This window comes from Myiozetetes cayanensis, unplaced genomic scaffold (genome assembly GCF_022539395.1).
Source record: "Myiozetetes cayanensis isolate MyiCay16 unplaced genomic scaffold, myiCay2020 scf1, whole genome shotgun sequence".
Lineage (NCBI taxonomy): Eukaryota > Metazoa > Chordata > Aves > Passeriformes > Tyrannidae > Myiozetetes > Myiozetetes cayanensis.
In genome coordinates this window covers 113,330,299-113,344,585 of record NW_026086604.1, presented here as the reverse complement: position 1 = coordinate 113,344,585, position 14,287 = coordinate 113,330,299, and the positions used below count along the sequence as shown (strand labels likewise).

The 14,287-nt window shown below is 40.0% G+C and overlaps 1 protein-coding gene across 3 annotated transcripts in view; it reads right to left on the bottom strand.

The window, feature by feature from the left end:
- ZNF385D (zinc finger protein 385D) overlaps positions 1–13,945 on the bottom strand; it is a 410,633-nt gene extending 396,688 nt beyond the window's left edge. The window contains exon 1 of one of the 3 annotated variants that reach the window (XM_050316496.1): positions 13,766–13,945. In XM_050316496.1, the coding sequence (XP_050172453.1) occupies positions 13,766–13,937 (172 nt within the window). In that variant the 5' untranslated portion in view covers positions 13,938–13,945. Of the gene's footprint in view, positions 1–13,403; positions 13,534–13,765 lie in introns of those variants that run through there. The other 2 variants (XM_050316486.1, XM_050316505.1) reach the window with 2 other exon arrangements.
- Between the last annotated feature and the right edge of the window lie 342 nt (positions 13,946–14,287).

Here is a 14,287-nt window from a genome sequence, read left to right as displayed (position 1 = left end):
TTTCTGGAACAGTAAAGACATGGAAATTAGTGTATCATGGAAAGAAGACTGAGAGAAAGAAAGAAAATATGGTGGCATATTTAGAGTCTTTTTCCTCACAAGATTGGTAACAGAAAGATTTGTGCAGGCAGGCTACAATGCCAGGATTATAAATAAGAATATAAAAAGTAAAGGACAGACACAACCAGATAAAATTATTCAAGGAAAAAAATTTAATTAAAATTAAACATAAGTGATAACATCTTATAATGTGGACAAAATTGCCTTATTCCATAGGCACAGGTTACAAACCATAACATAGGTATGTGCTTCATTCTGTGCATATCACCAGCCTTCTATTCTGAATATTCTTATCATTAATTTGAGCAGTAAGATTATGCAGAGGACGACTTGAAAAGAAAGGAGAAAGGATTTTTCCATTTTGATGGGAAGCAAAATAGATGCAGAAGTTATGCAGCTAACATAGGTACACAAAATAGTGAAAAAAGCAAACAAACAGCCTTTGCTAAATGCAGCTATTGAACATATTTTCATTCAAGTAACTGTAAGGTTTTTGTTGACAGCATTCCATTCAGGAATGGCTTTATTCAAGAATGAAAATTATTATCTACATGTCAAATATCTCTTATTTCAGATCTTACTTGAAACCAGCACATTAACAACCTCTGGAAAAATAGAATAATTAGTCAGGTTGACATAAAATTGATATCCAAAACATTAAGAAGTAATAAGCATTTTTCTGGTCTTTTCCAGAGGAAAAAAATAGCTATCTCACTTGTAAACAGATGCACCTAAAAATGGCCTGAAACTGGGCACCTTTATGCTTCAAAGTTATTCATAGTTATCAAATAAAATTTTACCTCAGTGAAGAGTGAGGAGAGAAATGGCAATTCTACTTTGCTATAGACTTTCGCATCAAGATATTTACTGCCATCCTATCGCTGTCAAATGTGATTATAAACCAGGGATCAGCAAGCAGGAGATTAAAGGCTCATCTGAGAAGATGGAACAAATGAAATTGATGAAAACTGTTCAGCGTGTGTCAGCTTCACAGAAACAGACATCTAGACAGAGGGGCTATTGGAATTACAGATATGAGTACTCTCAGTCTCTGTCTGGCTTTGAAATGCAAATGAAAACTGCTGGAATTGTCAAACAGAAAGTGTTCACTCTTTTTAGGGATACATATACTGTGGGAGTACCCTCACGTTAACAAGCTTTGTGGAGCACAGGATAAGTGTTATATTAAATGGAGATCCTTGCTAATCCTTGGGCTTTCTCTGCTCTAACTGGAGATTTTTTTCTCCATAGCCACTGTACACATTCACTTTCTGTTTTGTAAGAAAAGGAAGTACTTATTGCTGTACAGTCTGGCAGACAGGTACTTCAGGTGCTATATGAGCACTAAGGTCATTTGAGTATTTCTCTAAGTGAAGCCACTTTAGAGGAGCCACAGCCAGTTACAAAAGCTTAGAAATAGAAGTCTCCGGCCAGCTACAAAAGCTTAGATTTAGAGGGCTATGTACGTAATCTTTATTGGGTGGATGGTTGAAGGGTTAAAGAACAAGATTCTATTACTCAAAAAGAAAGAGGACTGTGTGGGGTTTTAAGTTGTGTTTCTCACTGCCACATACCAGTTGTCACAATGTGACTTGCACTTGCCAATTACTTTTTACTGATTTTACAGTTTAGAGCCTAAATATGTTTTGAACATCAGAAAGGTGCAAGTTGAAAATGGGCATCCTTCAACTGTCTGATGCTTTCTGAAACCATGATCTTTTTTAACATATACAAATTTATTACAAAACAACAAGTAGTCTCAAGCTCTAAAAGCAAACAATGTGACATGTTTGAAGTCTCCCCTTTTAAGAAGGATGCCACAAAGAGGAGGCAGACACACACAGGCACTCCACACAGTACCTAATTCTAATTTGGGAGCTACGTGGGCCCCAATCCGTGCCTGTTCCTTCATGCAGAAGAGCAGGTGCAAGCACATTCAGGGCACTGTCTCCTATAGCATGCAAGAGTCTCACCCAGAAATGTGCTGGGTGTAGGAGTAGTGGATCATGAGGACAGAGCAAGTCTAATTTCATTCTCTGTGAACTGCAAATGCAATTTCTTTTGCTGCATCCTGGGAAAAGTACAGCAGCAAAACTATCCTCCCACGGTGGATTTACTAAAGTGATTTTTTAAAAATGAATGGAAAGAGAGAAAAAGAAGCCCTATGCAGACTAAAACTCCATTTCTTGTATATATTTTCAATTACACTGTCTAAAATGAAGTTCCACTCTGACATTCTAAAAGAATTTATTTTCTTTCAGCTATCAGTAAAGATTAAAACCAAAAAAAGTTCAGAGGGGTAGATGGTGTATCACTACACAGAGAGCCAGAATAATCACTTTCCCTGTCCTTCCCATCCTCCCACATTTTCCTTTATGGGTTTTTCTGCTTTTACTGCCTACATTCTTCACCTGAAGTCAAACCCTCTGTTTATGGCATCACAATGGTTGCTGGGGAGATTATTACAATGTACAAAGCCAAAAGTGATGAGTTCAAATTTGGAACAAGTAGTAGTATCTCATGAAATTTGTCTAAAGGAGTAGGAGATATTAAAGGAAAAAAAAAAAAAAAAGGACACGTATATTGCAAACAAGTTAATTAACTTCTTAAATGACTGTTTTCCATCAACTTTAATTACCACAACTGCTTTCAGATATACTACCCCAATGGTTGTTGAGACTGAGTGCTGAACTATACATATGGAAGCAAGCACACACAGGAGCAGACAACGCTAACACAGATGGCAGCAGAGTTCCCAGCCACGCTGCTCAGTAGTGCCTGCTGTGATTGCTGTCGTCTTCTGTAGCAAAAACATACAAACAACAAGGCATGGTAACACAGACATGCACTACGCACTGCTGCTCTGACTTGACAATGAAAGTACTTCATGTCAACCTTCATACAGCACATTCCTCTGCACTAGATTCAAGACTCAGTAAGTTTTGACCAAAGAACACGCATTCCTGAAAAAGCTTGAAAAAAGTTCAGTGAAATTCCTTCTACTGCATGGACTAGCTTCACACGCCCCTTCTCAAACACAGACACATTTTTAAAAACATCTGTTGAAGTAAGGGTGCTAATTCTCAAGAAACATGTTAAATATTACGAACAGGAGACATCTGTCTTGCCATTTGCATCCCAAAGTTAGCCGCTGCCAAATTTTCACAACTAACATAGCAGATCCAGTTCATTTTTTTTTTCTCTGCATTACGAAAATCATAAATGACTTCTATTTACTGAATTAGTTTCTCAATCACTTTTTGCCCCTAACTTTGACACCTGAAGTATTACTGGAAGTGTAGGGTCCAAGGAAAACCATTGAACAAAGACTTCTGAATCAGATCTGTACTGACAGAAAGGCTTACCCATCTATTTGTTAAGAACAAAACCTGCAAAGGGAAGTGGGAAAAAGATGAAATCAGATGTCAGATTTAAGGGGGAAAAAAAAAAAAAACAAACAGCTGAGAACAACACAAGAAAGAGAAAAATTTCCAAACTGGAAATTTTAATGGCCACAGAGATCAATGGAAGATTTTATTAAAATGTTATTAAGTACAAAAAGTGAGTCTCTCAACAATCTTTCAACATGAGTGCCTTGAGAGGGCTGGTGGCCCAATGTATCCTATTGCATGATGGCAAAAGCATTAACAAAATACTAAATCAAATAGCTTAATTAATTAGATATGTGAGACAATGGCTCTTAATACCAGAAATTATTATGTTCTTCCTTGTAAAGAAAAGCAGTACTCTTTTATACCAGGAAAATATATTACCATCAAATCTGCACTACAGCATTCAGGCTATGCTGCATGACAATTTTTACACAGGAATATTGTTGGAAATTTGTGAAATTCACTACTAGGTTTGTGCACAGAAAATATCAGGACATAAAGATGCAATGGAACTGCAGCTTCTTCAGCAGATTCCTTAAGCCAGACATAGGGGACACATGGAGAAATCTACCCACCCTGTGGGGCCGAGTGACATGTGGAACATCATAACAGGTTGCCATGCTACTGCCTCAAGGCTGGGACCAAGGGAACACTGGGAACCCAGATCCAACAGGACCAGCAGAGTTCCAGAGTCCTCACCAAGGAAGCCAGAGACAGATCCCAGAAAGTTTGTGAAGGGCTCCTGGTGTCCAGAAATATGTTCAGTGAACATTGGGCCTGTAGCTCCAGAGCTGCTGTGTAGTTACGGCTTCCTTGCTCTTGGCTGCAGAGTTCAAGGGGTGCAGTCAGAGTTCACTGAAACGCAAAATATTTGGTTCATGGACCATTTTAACCTCCTTTTTTTTAAAATTTATTTTTAAACCTAGTGTGGACTAGAGGAGTGGATGATTCATAGGAATACACTGAGCTTGTATTTACTTCCACAGATTTGTGAGCAAGTCTACCCAGCAAGTCCAGGGACAGGAAGCACACAAGCTTTCTCTGGCAGAACCAAATGAAACTGTTCCAGGTACAGAGCACAGTGCAGGGATCCATACAGACAACACTGAAATAGATCCAACACTAGCTGTCTTCATTCAGTATTTTTGAAAAGGGGTGCACCAGAGACTGGTGGTCTTATCCTAGAAGAGAGTTAAAGTAAAAATAAATATTGAGTCTTCACCTCTAAGTCAAGTCCAATGCATACAGAATACAGACTCAGCATGATTAAGGAAAAGACAAAGCAATGCAGAGGGGCTTGAAGATTGAATCCTTCAGTCCTGTGAGAGATCCAAAAAAAAACCAATCAAAACAAACAAACCCAAACAAAACAAGAAAAATACACCCACCCCCTTCCCACCCCCCAAAAATTTAACAAAAACAACACATCAAAGCATTATTTTTCAGACTCCGCAATGACCAAAGACCTCTGTGCTGTAACTACACTGCAATGTTTCAATTACTCAGGTTGCCAAGACCTTTCTTATCACAAAATCTTACCTGCACTTCAGATTTATGCAACGGATAGTTGAAGGGCCAGACAACTGGCATACTCTTCTGTATTTCTCAAAAAGTTAACGAAGTTTCTAGGTGCACCCAGATAAAGGACTGCAAGCCTAGGAATAGTTATCATTCCTTTTATTCAGAACACCATACATATTAGCAAATTATCCATAGTATCTTTTCTGGAACATTTTAAAATGAGGCAGCTTGCACTATGCTTTGCAAGTGGTACAGATCATCAGTGGAATCATTTTTGCACTACTTACTCTTGGACTTATTTCTAGGAAGATGGCCATTTTCTAAAATTCCCTCTTTTCCAAAGTTATCAGGGTCTATTTTGAGTTTTGACTTGTGAAAAAGTAACCAGATTTTGTGCATTCTCCTTCCTTGAATGTTTTCAAGACTGGACTGAAGAAAGCCCTGAGCAAACTGCTCTGATCTCACAGCTGACACAGAGCAGGAAACTGGACTAGAGATCTTCCTTAGGATCCTTCCAACCTGAACTGTCCTATGTATTCCTCAGGTTTTCACTAGATATGCTGAATACAATCAAAACTTCATGGATCTAAATAACTTCACTAGATTTTAAAAAAAAACAAACAACAACACAAAAAAACAAACAAACAAACAAAACAAACAAAACCAAAACCACAAATAGTCATATACTACTGTCAAAACATATACGTATATAATTTTGCCACTCTGCTCTTTTTACACTGAGAAAGTCATAAAAGAGAGTCTGAGTTCACAGAATACAAAAGCTTTTGGCTAAAAATGTCCATCTGCCATCAAACTGGCATCACGGTGGTACAGGAATAAGAAGGAAAAAAAAATAGTCCTGAATGCAGCTTCAAGTTTACCCTTGCTGCAATGGAGCAACTGCTCAAAGGTTTTAAGAACTCTGAAAAACTCTCAGGTATCACTTAATCATGATTTCTGTGAGATCATTTGTGTGCTCATTCCCTGGAACAAATGCTAAAACGGAAGAATTCCAAAACACTAAAAAATAAGCTCACTGACTGATCTGGTACATACAGCAAGGAGCTGCAGCCCACAAGGTCAAACCATTCCAAGATCAGAATCTCACTCCTATCACTACAGTTCCTTTTCCCACATGTACATTTGAAATATATCTCCTCCCAAAAATTAAGGTAATTAAGCTGGGACTAGCTTTTCAGCCTGCAGAGTAAGAAAACAAAGACCACACACCAAAAAAAAATACCCCAAAATATGCTCCTATTCTAATCAGGTCACTACCACTTCTCAGCGAAAAACAACAGGACATCCTTTCGTTGCACAATGAATAAAACCAGTAGTAAATTCTTTTTTGCTTCATTAGAATTTGCCTTTGTAGGCCAAATGCTTAAAGCAATTTAGGTTGCACCCAGCAGTACCATTAACACAAACAACTGACCATTCCTCAGGCTACTTCAATGATATCTGAAATCAATACCCGGACTGGGAGCAGCCTACCGTAGAGAATCTACAGAACTCCAATGTCATCCAGACTGGAATAGACCGTGTTTCCCTAATGCATATGTTGTTGTGCTCTAAAGAGCGCTTTCCTCCAGTTTTTAAATGGATTTACAAATCTGAATATCTCTCAGAACTCCAAATAGCTAGAAAGCCAAAATTCCCACCTCTAGGTTAAATAAAAATTGAAGATTATGTTCCCATTCCCTCTAATTCAGGCTTGAACCTTATAAGCCACACCTTAATGGTGTCAAGACGTGATTATCGAGACTCCTTGTTATTGAAAATGATGCAGAAGTCTTGAGACATTCTGCCCAGCACAGAACACAGCTTCTCATCTGTTTTGTGGTCCTGGCTGATGTGAATGTATCACAGGGGCCCCATGATCTTTCTGTGTACAGCTTCTCATTACAGAAGCTCCTCTCACTTACCTCCCAAAAAGTTTTAATCACACCCACTTCTTGTCTAGCAGAAACCATGACCTCCCACATGAAAACACAGTGACTATCAGCCCAAAAGATGAAACTGGTGAGGACATCTGGTTTATACTACACAAATTTACTCAATCCAACTTCTGGAGAAAGAGTATATCTTCTCAACCTCCCATTCCTCCCCCTCACTACAAGTGCCAGCAGTTTAGACAGCTCTGTAGTTTCAGAGCTTCAGAGCGATAAGTATTGAACAAAATACTGGAATGGTTTGTACAGCAAAGAGCAATGCAGTCATTGACAGTAACAAGTCTTTTTTCTTACTTCTTTCCACAGACTCTTGGGTTCCTTATCACAAACTAACAGTTCTACTTTAATCTGCCTTCAGGACAATGTTCTATCCACTAATTCCTACACCTCATTTCTACTTTTCGATACTTTCCACGGGAATATGGGATCAACAACTCAATGAAAACTGGTCATAGGGAGCACATAAAAAATATTCTTAGTCATTACAGTGCACAAGATCGCAAAGCCATCTTAAAAACAACGTTTTACACAATATTTTGGGTTTATTTATTAAGCAGATCCTTCAGTATTTACCTTCCAAATGGAAATAAAGAAAACAATCTCAATGATACTACTATAAAGTTAAGGCTAAATGCTACTTAACAAGTCAAGGAACTGCCAATGCAATACCTTTTTAACTCACGGAAATTTATTTTCAAAACATTCTACTTAAACAGCAACCAGAGTGCTATAGTCAAGCCCACTCACAAGGCAAGAGGTGTGAATTTGCATTTGCTGGCACAGCCTCCCTGCCACGTGGCCCCTTCAATTGCACCGTGTCACTTCTCTAAATTAATCAAAGAATGCCGTTATAGTTTTGTTTCACTTGTTACTTAATGCATCCAATTTTAATCAGCATCAATTTAAAATCCATCAACAAAACAGAATACATCAAAGTGAACCTACAATAACAACATTCCTGGTTCAACTGCCATACATGTATGTGCGCTGCAATTCTGCTGTGATTTTGTACGACTGGAACTATTACAGCCTCTACATGATGTCATATACATGAAAACAGAAAAATCAAAATGCTACCTCACAGTTTCATGAGAAAGAGAAGTTGAAACCTGAAAGGATAAAGAAATTCCAGGTTTGAGGATGGCTTATGCTTCTACTGCTCAGAACAGCACTGGGTGAAGTCCAGCCCAAATACATATGGGAAAGCAGTCAAGAGTTGCCACGGTTCCAATCAATTATTATGGCGATGTGACAAAACAAATTCAGTGCATAAACAGACATTCCAACGATAGCTAATGGACAAGATGATTCATTGTTTTAACATGGCAAGGCTAAATGGAAAGACAAAGGCAGAGACACTAAATTGAATACTAGGACTGGAAACTTCAGATGCAAGCATAAAATGCCCCCGAACCAGGGTTACTCAAAATATAAAGTACTTCAGGATATACTAAAATGAGATAGTTTCTATAGTTCTGTCAGAGTCATCATTTCACCTAGCTTCAGGATTTTAAACAGCAAGATCCAAATTATCAGGAAAGTGATTATTTTTTCCCCTTTTAGATCACACCTTGTATTTCCTAGGAAAGTGATTTGTGACCTCTGTATGATTAAAACTGTTTAAGTACTCTGTTAAAAAAAAAAAAAAGTTAGAAAAGTATATCTGGAATGGAGGGTGAATCTTTTCTTCCTAAATTACATTTCTGTGCCAAAAATAGATTTAAATGAATATCATAAAACTGTATTTTGAGTCTGCTTCTAAGATCTAGACTGTGAGTCTGTCACTGTATTGTAAATTCAAATTTAGAATATTTACATGGATTTGTAGCTCTGATTACTTCTAATTATGCAAGTTGTAATGCTAGGTTTTATCGGTATCATAAATATCCTCCTTTATGAAGTAGGTATTCACTAGGGTATTCCCCTTTTTACAGTGAATTAATTTGAAAACATAATAAAACAAAAGAAGCAAATAAAAATAAAAATAATTTTAAAACAAACAAACAAACAAAAGCCAAAACAAAATAAAAAGAACCAGAAAGAGGTAAAAGCTAGTACTTACATAAAGGAAAAAAGGGAAAGACTAAGTAACTTAAAACATGTTCAGTAAACCAACCCTTCTTGTTCTCCAGGCCAAACCCTTTATCCATCCATTTGACCTTCACAGCAAAGTCTGCATTACACACAGCAAACACACTCACTGACTAGTGAGACCCCCAAAGTGGCTGAGGCATCAAAATGTCAGTAGATCTAAATAGAAATAACGTCAATATCCACACTTCCTGAACATAGGGGCTAGAAAGATACTTTAATATTTAAAGTCTACCTCCAGATTATTCCAGTTGATCACATAGAATTTACTTGCTCCAAGAAGAAAATTTCTATTGCCTCATATTAAGCATATATATATAAACACCTACATGAATTTTAGACGTTTATTTTACAAATACTACAATAAGGCACATGTAAAAAGTGAGGCGTAGAGAACTACACCTCCACCAAAAAAGATTTGGTTATGACTACCTCAATATGACCAAGAACATTATTTCCCAAGAGACAGAGAAGAAAAAAAAGGAACAAGCCAACAGAGAATACTGAAACACACTCCTGAATATTTCAAGAAGAAACGTGCAAAGATGAGAACATCTGAAAGTGGAAAGCTCAAGCACAACTTCATTTCCCTGGTGTCAAGTGTGGAATTAGTCCAGTCCAGGAGTCATTAGCATACGTGCATACAGCTGGGTTTATAGAAGGAGAAAACAATGGACAGGTTTATAGGGGTTTTTTTCCCCCTCTCTCAGTTCTCTCATCAGTTCAACACCTTTAGAAGAGCCCACTTCTCTGCAGCGGTAATATATTGACTTCTACCCTTGCCATTACACCAAAGAAAAAAGGTTAACAACAGTGGTTGTCTTGTTCAGTGACAGCTCAACAGGTGAAAACTAAAATTAGTCAGTGGGTCCAGGTGAAATAGAGGTTTGTGCTGCTATAGTTCAGATTCGTTTATCCAGCCTACCTTGGCATGATCCAACATATTGGCATTAAAAACTGATTTCACTGTGCTGGCTGAAGCACGGAGAACTTCCACTTCCCAGTCTAAATTTGGCACATTTTGTAAGCTGCTTTTAAAAAAATCAAATTAATTAAGAAGTCATTTTCTGCCTAAAACTTCACCTATGTATACACACACACTCCAGTAAGTACATCCAGCACTATTTACTTGTGCTGGTTTTCCCTGGTAATTGTTTTAATACTAACTTTCACATAGCTTTAAAACAGATATAAAGTATTGCTTTTTCTCCAGAAGTTATTTCTGGTGGTTTCAAGTATTTCTGATTCACAACTTCTAGTCACAAAGTTTCCATATCTGCTCCTCAAGGGAGGAGATTTTTTCATATAAGAATTTCAAAGTTTTCTTAAGTAGTACAGTAAAATATTACTTGATTTGCACTGTGGTTTTCATTATGCTTCTCCTTAACATCTTCTGCTTAGAGAGTGTCTGAAATAGAATTCTGGCTGTAGCTGTCCATCTCAGTTTTCAAGCTCTCGGGAGGTTTTACAGATAAGGTGCCAATGCAAACCCAACATTAAATCATTTAAAAATAGGCTTTTTACAAGACCATTCATTTTAATAATCTTAACAGGATCTTGAACTTTTTGCTGGAGTCTTGACAAAGACTTAATTTACTGTCTAGACCACAATGGGTGGAAATGCTAGTTCTACTTTATATTGCTTTATGCGGTATGAAACTACAAGGAGTGTTAAAATAAGAACTTCTGCACATGAGATCACAAGGCAATTTTCACACTTGTGTTTAAAATATTCGAAAAGTATAAAAAGTCTCCATAATTGCTCACCTAACAGGTGAGAAGAACGTCAAAGCTGAACATTATTTGTAACTTGACTCAGTTAAATGGCAGGTTTGCTCAGGTGCAACCCAATATGCACCCTTCCAATTTAGACCCTTAAGCGATGCCCAAATAAACATATCTTAATCCAAACATACACAGAAATATTGTGCTGGTGTCAATCATAACAGTGCCACTGAGATCCACAGAGCCATGACACTTTTTACCTACACAGGCTGGTAGCCCATTGAAATGGTTTTGCAGCAAAACCAGGGAGTAGGAAAGTATATTATTTCCCAGTATTGAAGGTATTTCACAGTTCTGATACATCCCAGGTCTCTTGGGAATAGTTCTCACTTCACTTTGATAATTGCATGCATGCACACATGAATGAGTCAAACCTGTAAGTCTGTTTGCCAGTTAAAAACTGTTGACAGCTCACATACTACAATTTTACTTTTACGTATATCTTACTTATAACCCCTCTAATGCTTTGGCTTAAACATTTGAAGTAAATTTTCCATTCCTGCATGAATTGATGAATACTGCTTACAAAAGCTGAAATTTACTTAAAAGTCCCTTCTTGAAAAACAGAGTGTTTCTCTAACTTTGAAATTTTTGGACGCATAATAAAGTAATACTAATTTTTGGTTTTCTACCCAAAAATTTTCCTATAGCACAAAATCACTATCAGGGACATGCAAATCAGGTCTAATTTCATTTTTTACCTTACATTTGGAGCTGTTAAAGGTTAGTAAATAATCTGGTAACTAAATCTAGGGTGCCCTGCAAAGACAATATAGCAGAAAGAGTGCTTATTTTTAAATCACAGTTGAAAACTAATTGGGATGCAAACTGTATGGGCTGCAGTGTAATTTAGTGTTCCACACTGTTGCAGCAATTACTTAAATGAGAATTTAGTGTCATATAATACTTTAGAAAACATTTATAAGAAACTACCCTGATGGACTGAAACACACCACACCTTTTTCCTTAAGGTCAATTAGAACTAAGTTATAGAATAACTCCCTAAATTAATTAATTTATGGTAGACCTACTCTGATAATATATAAATCACAGCATCATATTCAGGATTATAAACTTTGCCACAATTGCATAGCTGAATCAGTCAAATGTTTACAGTTTGGCCCAACACATTACACCACACTGTCTGTGCGTTCAGTTCTGGCTCAGGTCAGTGGCAAAATCCCACTGCATCCAGAATTTTGGTCTATGTGCCTAGCTACTGTATAATACCCACATATAACAGGTATACAGTTTAAAGGAATCCCATCAACTGTTTTTCCCATGTGAGTTATTCCCCACAAGCAGCATTACACTCAGACTTAATAGGATAAATATTTACAACTATTTTTAAACAGCCACATTTATTCTCTAACTAGATAATCTTTACTCAGACTTTTAGTCTGCTTCCTCTTTGGCTTGTGAAACAGTCACAAAGAAGCAAAATAGAAAAGGAGGTGTTGCTGTAAAAGCACTCTGGCTCAGAAACATCCAGGTGACAGTCAGTGAGAGAAACGCTGAGTTTTCCTTCATTTTAGACCTGCACTGGGGGGTATTACTTTCATAACAAGCATCTTCTCGAAACGCCATCGCCTGAGATGCCAGGCTCCCCGTCATCCCCAACATCTTTGTCATCAGGATTACTGCATGAGCTACAGCGCCCTGTGGAGTACAGGTGAAGAGTACAAATTACTCCTTCAATTATTGTCTCAGGAAAAGACACAAAGTTACTTTGGGGACTAATATATCCAACAACAAACCAACACAAACTACGCAGAACTCAAGCACAACTTAAACTTACCCTTGAAGGGTTAGGTCAGAGACTTCTGCAAACCCACTTACCCGAATAGAGGACTTAAAACCCAACACACACAGCTAGAACGAATTCTAGTGAGATTTCCAAATATTGCAACCATATCCACAAGCAGTTGGGTTTGTTCCTCAAAGCTGACAGCTGACAGCCAACCAGTACAGTAAGGATACCGTACATGGCAGATTTGGCTCTGGATAAACTTCATTCAGTGTTCAGAACACAAAGGTCATGAACCTCAACACTTGTTTTCAATAGTTCGTGCAACACCACTCCCTTCTATGTCTTCAAAGTCAGGATCTGATTTTGGAAGAACTGTTTGTGTGCTGCTTAGCCTTGGAAGAGAGCATCTATCTCCCCGAAGGGAGGAGGAGACAAGACCACACCGGGCAATATTTTCAACAGTGCTTTCCGGGCATTAAGATCGAGAAAGCCAAAAGAGATTTCGGGGACTCTTCCCAGGTTCACTGGCGTTTGCCAGGTTGCAAATGCTTTCTACAAAAAGCAATCAAAGAAGCCGCTACCAAAGCAAGATGCCAAAACGCACGCGAACGCTGTTCCTCTCTCCTCGCCTCGGTAAATAAAAGACACGAAGCGATGGTCCGCGGAATTTGGGCGCAGGGAGTTCCTGTCCCTCCGCGCCCGCTGGAGGGGAAAGAAGAAAAGGATCTCCCTGCCCCACAGGAGCCAAGCGGGCAAAACAAGTCACAGGCAAGTTGGCCCCGGGGCTGCCCCGCGCCGACCTCTGCGCTGCCCGTCCCGCCCCGCCGAGCCCCTCCGCGGCCGCCCGCTTACCGTGCCGGGGCTGGGGCTGGAGTTTGCCGCCCGCCGGCTTCTCCTTCCTGCCTCCCGCCGCGCTCCGCATCCGCCAGCACGCCGCCCCCCTGCCCAGCCAGCCGGCCATGCCGCGGGCGGGCGGGCGGCCGCGCTCCGCGATCCCGGCGGGAGAGCGCGGGGGCGGCGCCGGAGAGCGGGACCCGCTGCCCGGCGGCGGCGAAGGGCGGCGGGAGCAGCGCTGTCCCGGCGGACCCGCCTCCGCCCGGGCCGGTGTCAATCAACGCGGGCGGGCGGGCAGCACCCAGCCCCGGGCAGCGCCGCCCCGCGCCCCCCGCCCCGCTCCCCGGGGACGGCGCCCGGCAACCCCCTCTGCTTCGTACCGTTCGGAGGGAGAGCATCAGAGGCGGCGGTGATGGGCTCCCGGGACCAGAAGGCTTCCACGCTTGGGAAATGACAGCCCTCGGCACAAACCTCCTCCTGCCCGCCGGCAAGTCCTCCTACAGCACCTTCTCTGAAAAACATGTGTACGTTACCTCCTGCCATCAAAATCATTGGTTGTGCACACTCCTGACTCCATACCGATGAGTAACTCAACCTGAGATTCCCACTTCCCACAAGCCCATGTGTGGTGAGACAGCAGCCTGCCTCCCTCCCTCTCTCACCTCCGCGGACTACCCTCTGCCTCTCTAGAGTCCCGGGGACTCCCCCCGCCGTCGAGTTCCTCCCCTTGCTTGGGCATGGGGCCGCCAAAATTTCTGTAAAACGATTACTGCAATGCAAGAAACAGAACGTTCTGCGAAATTTGTTGTCTTAACATGAGGTGTAATGATTAAAAAGTTACAGGCGCGGAGAGATGGAATTTTAGGAAGTTTCAGACAAGAAAATGTAGTTTGAAATGCATT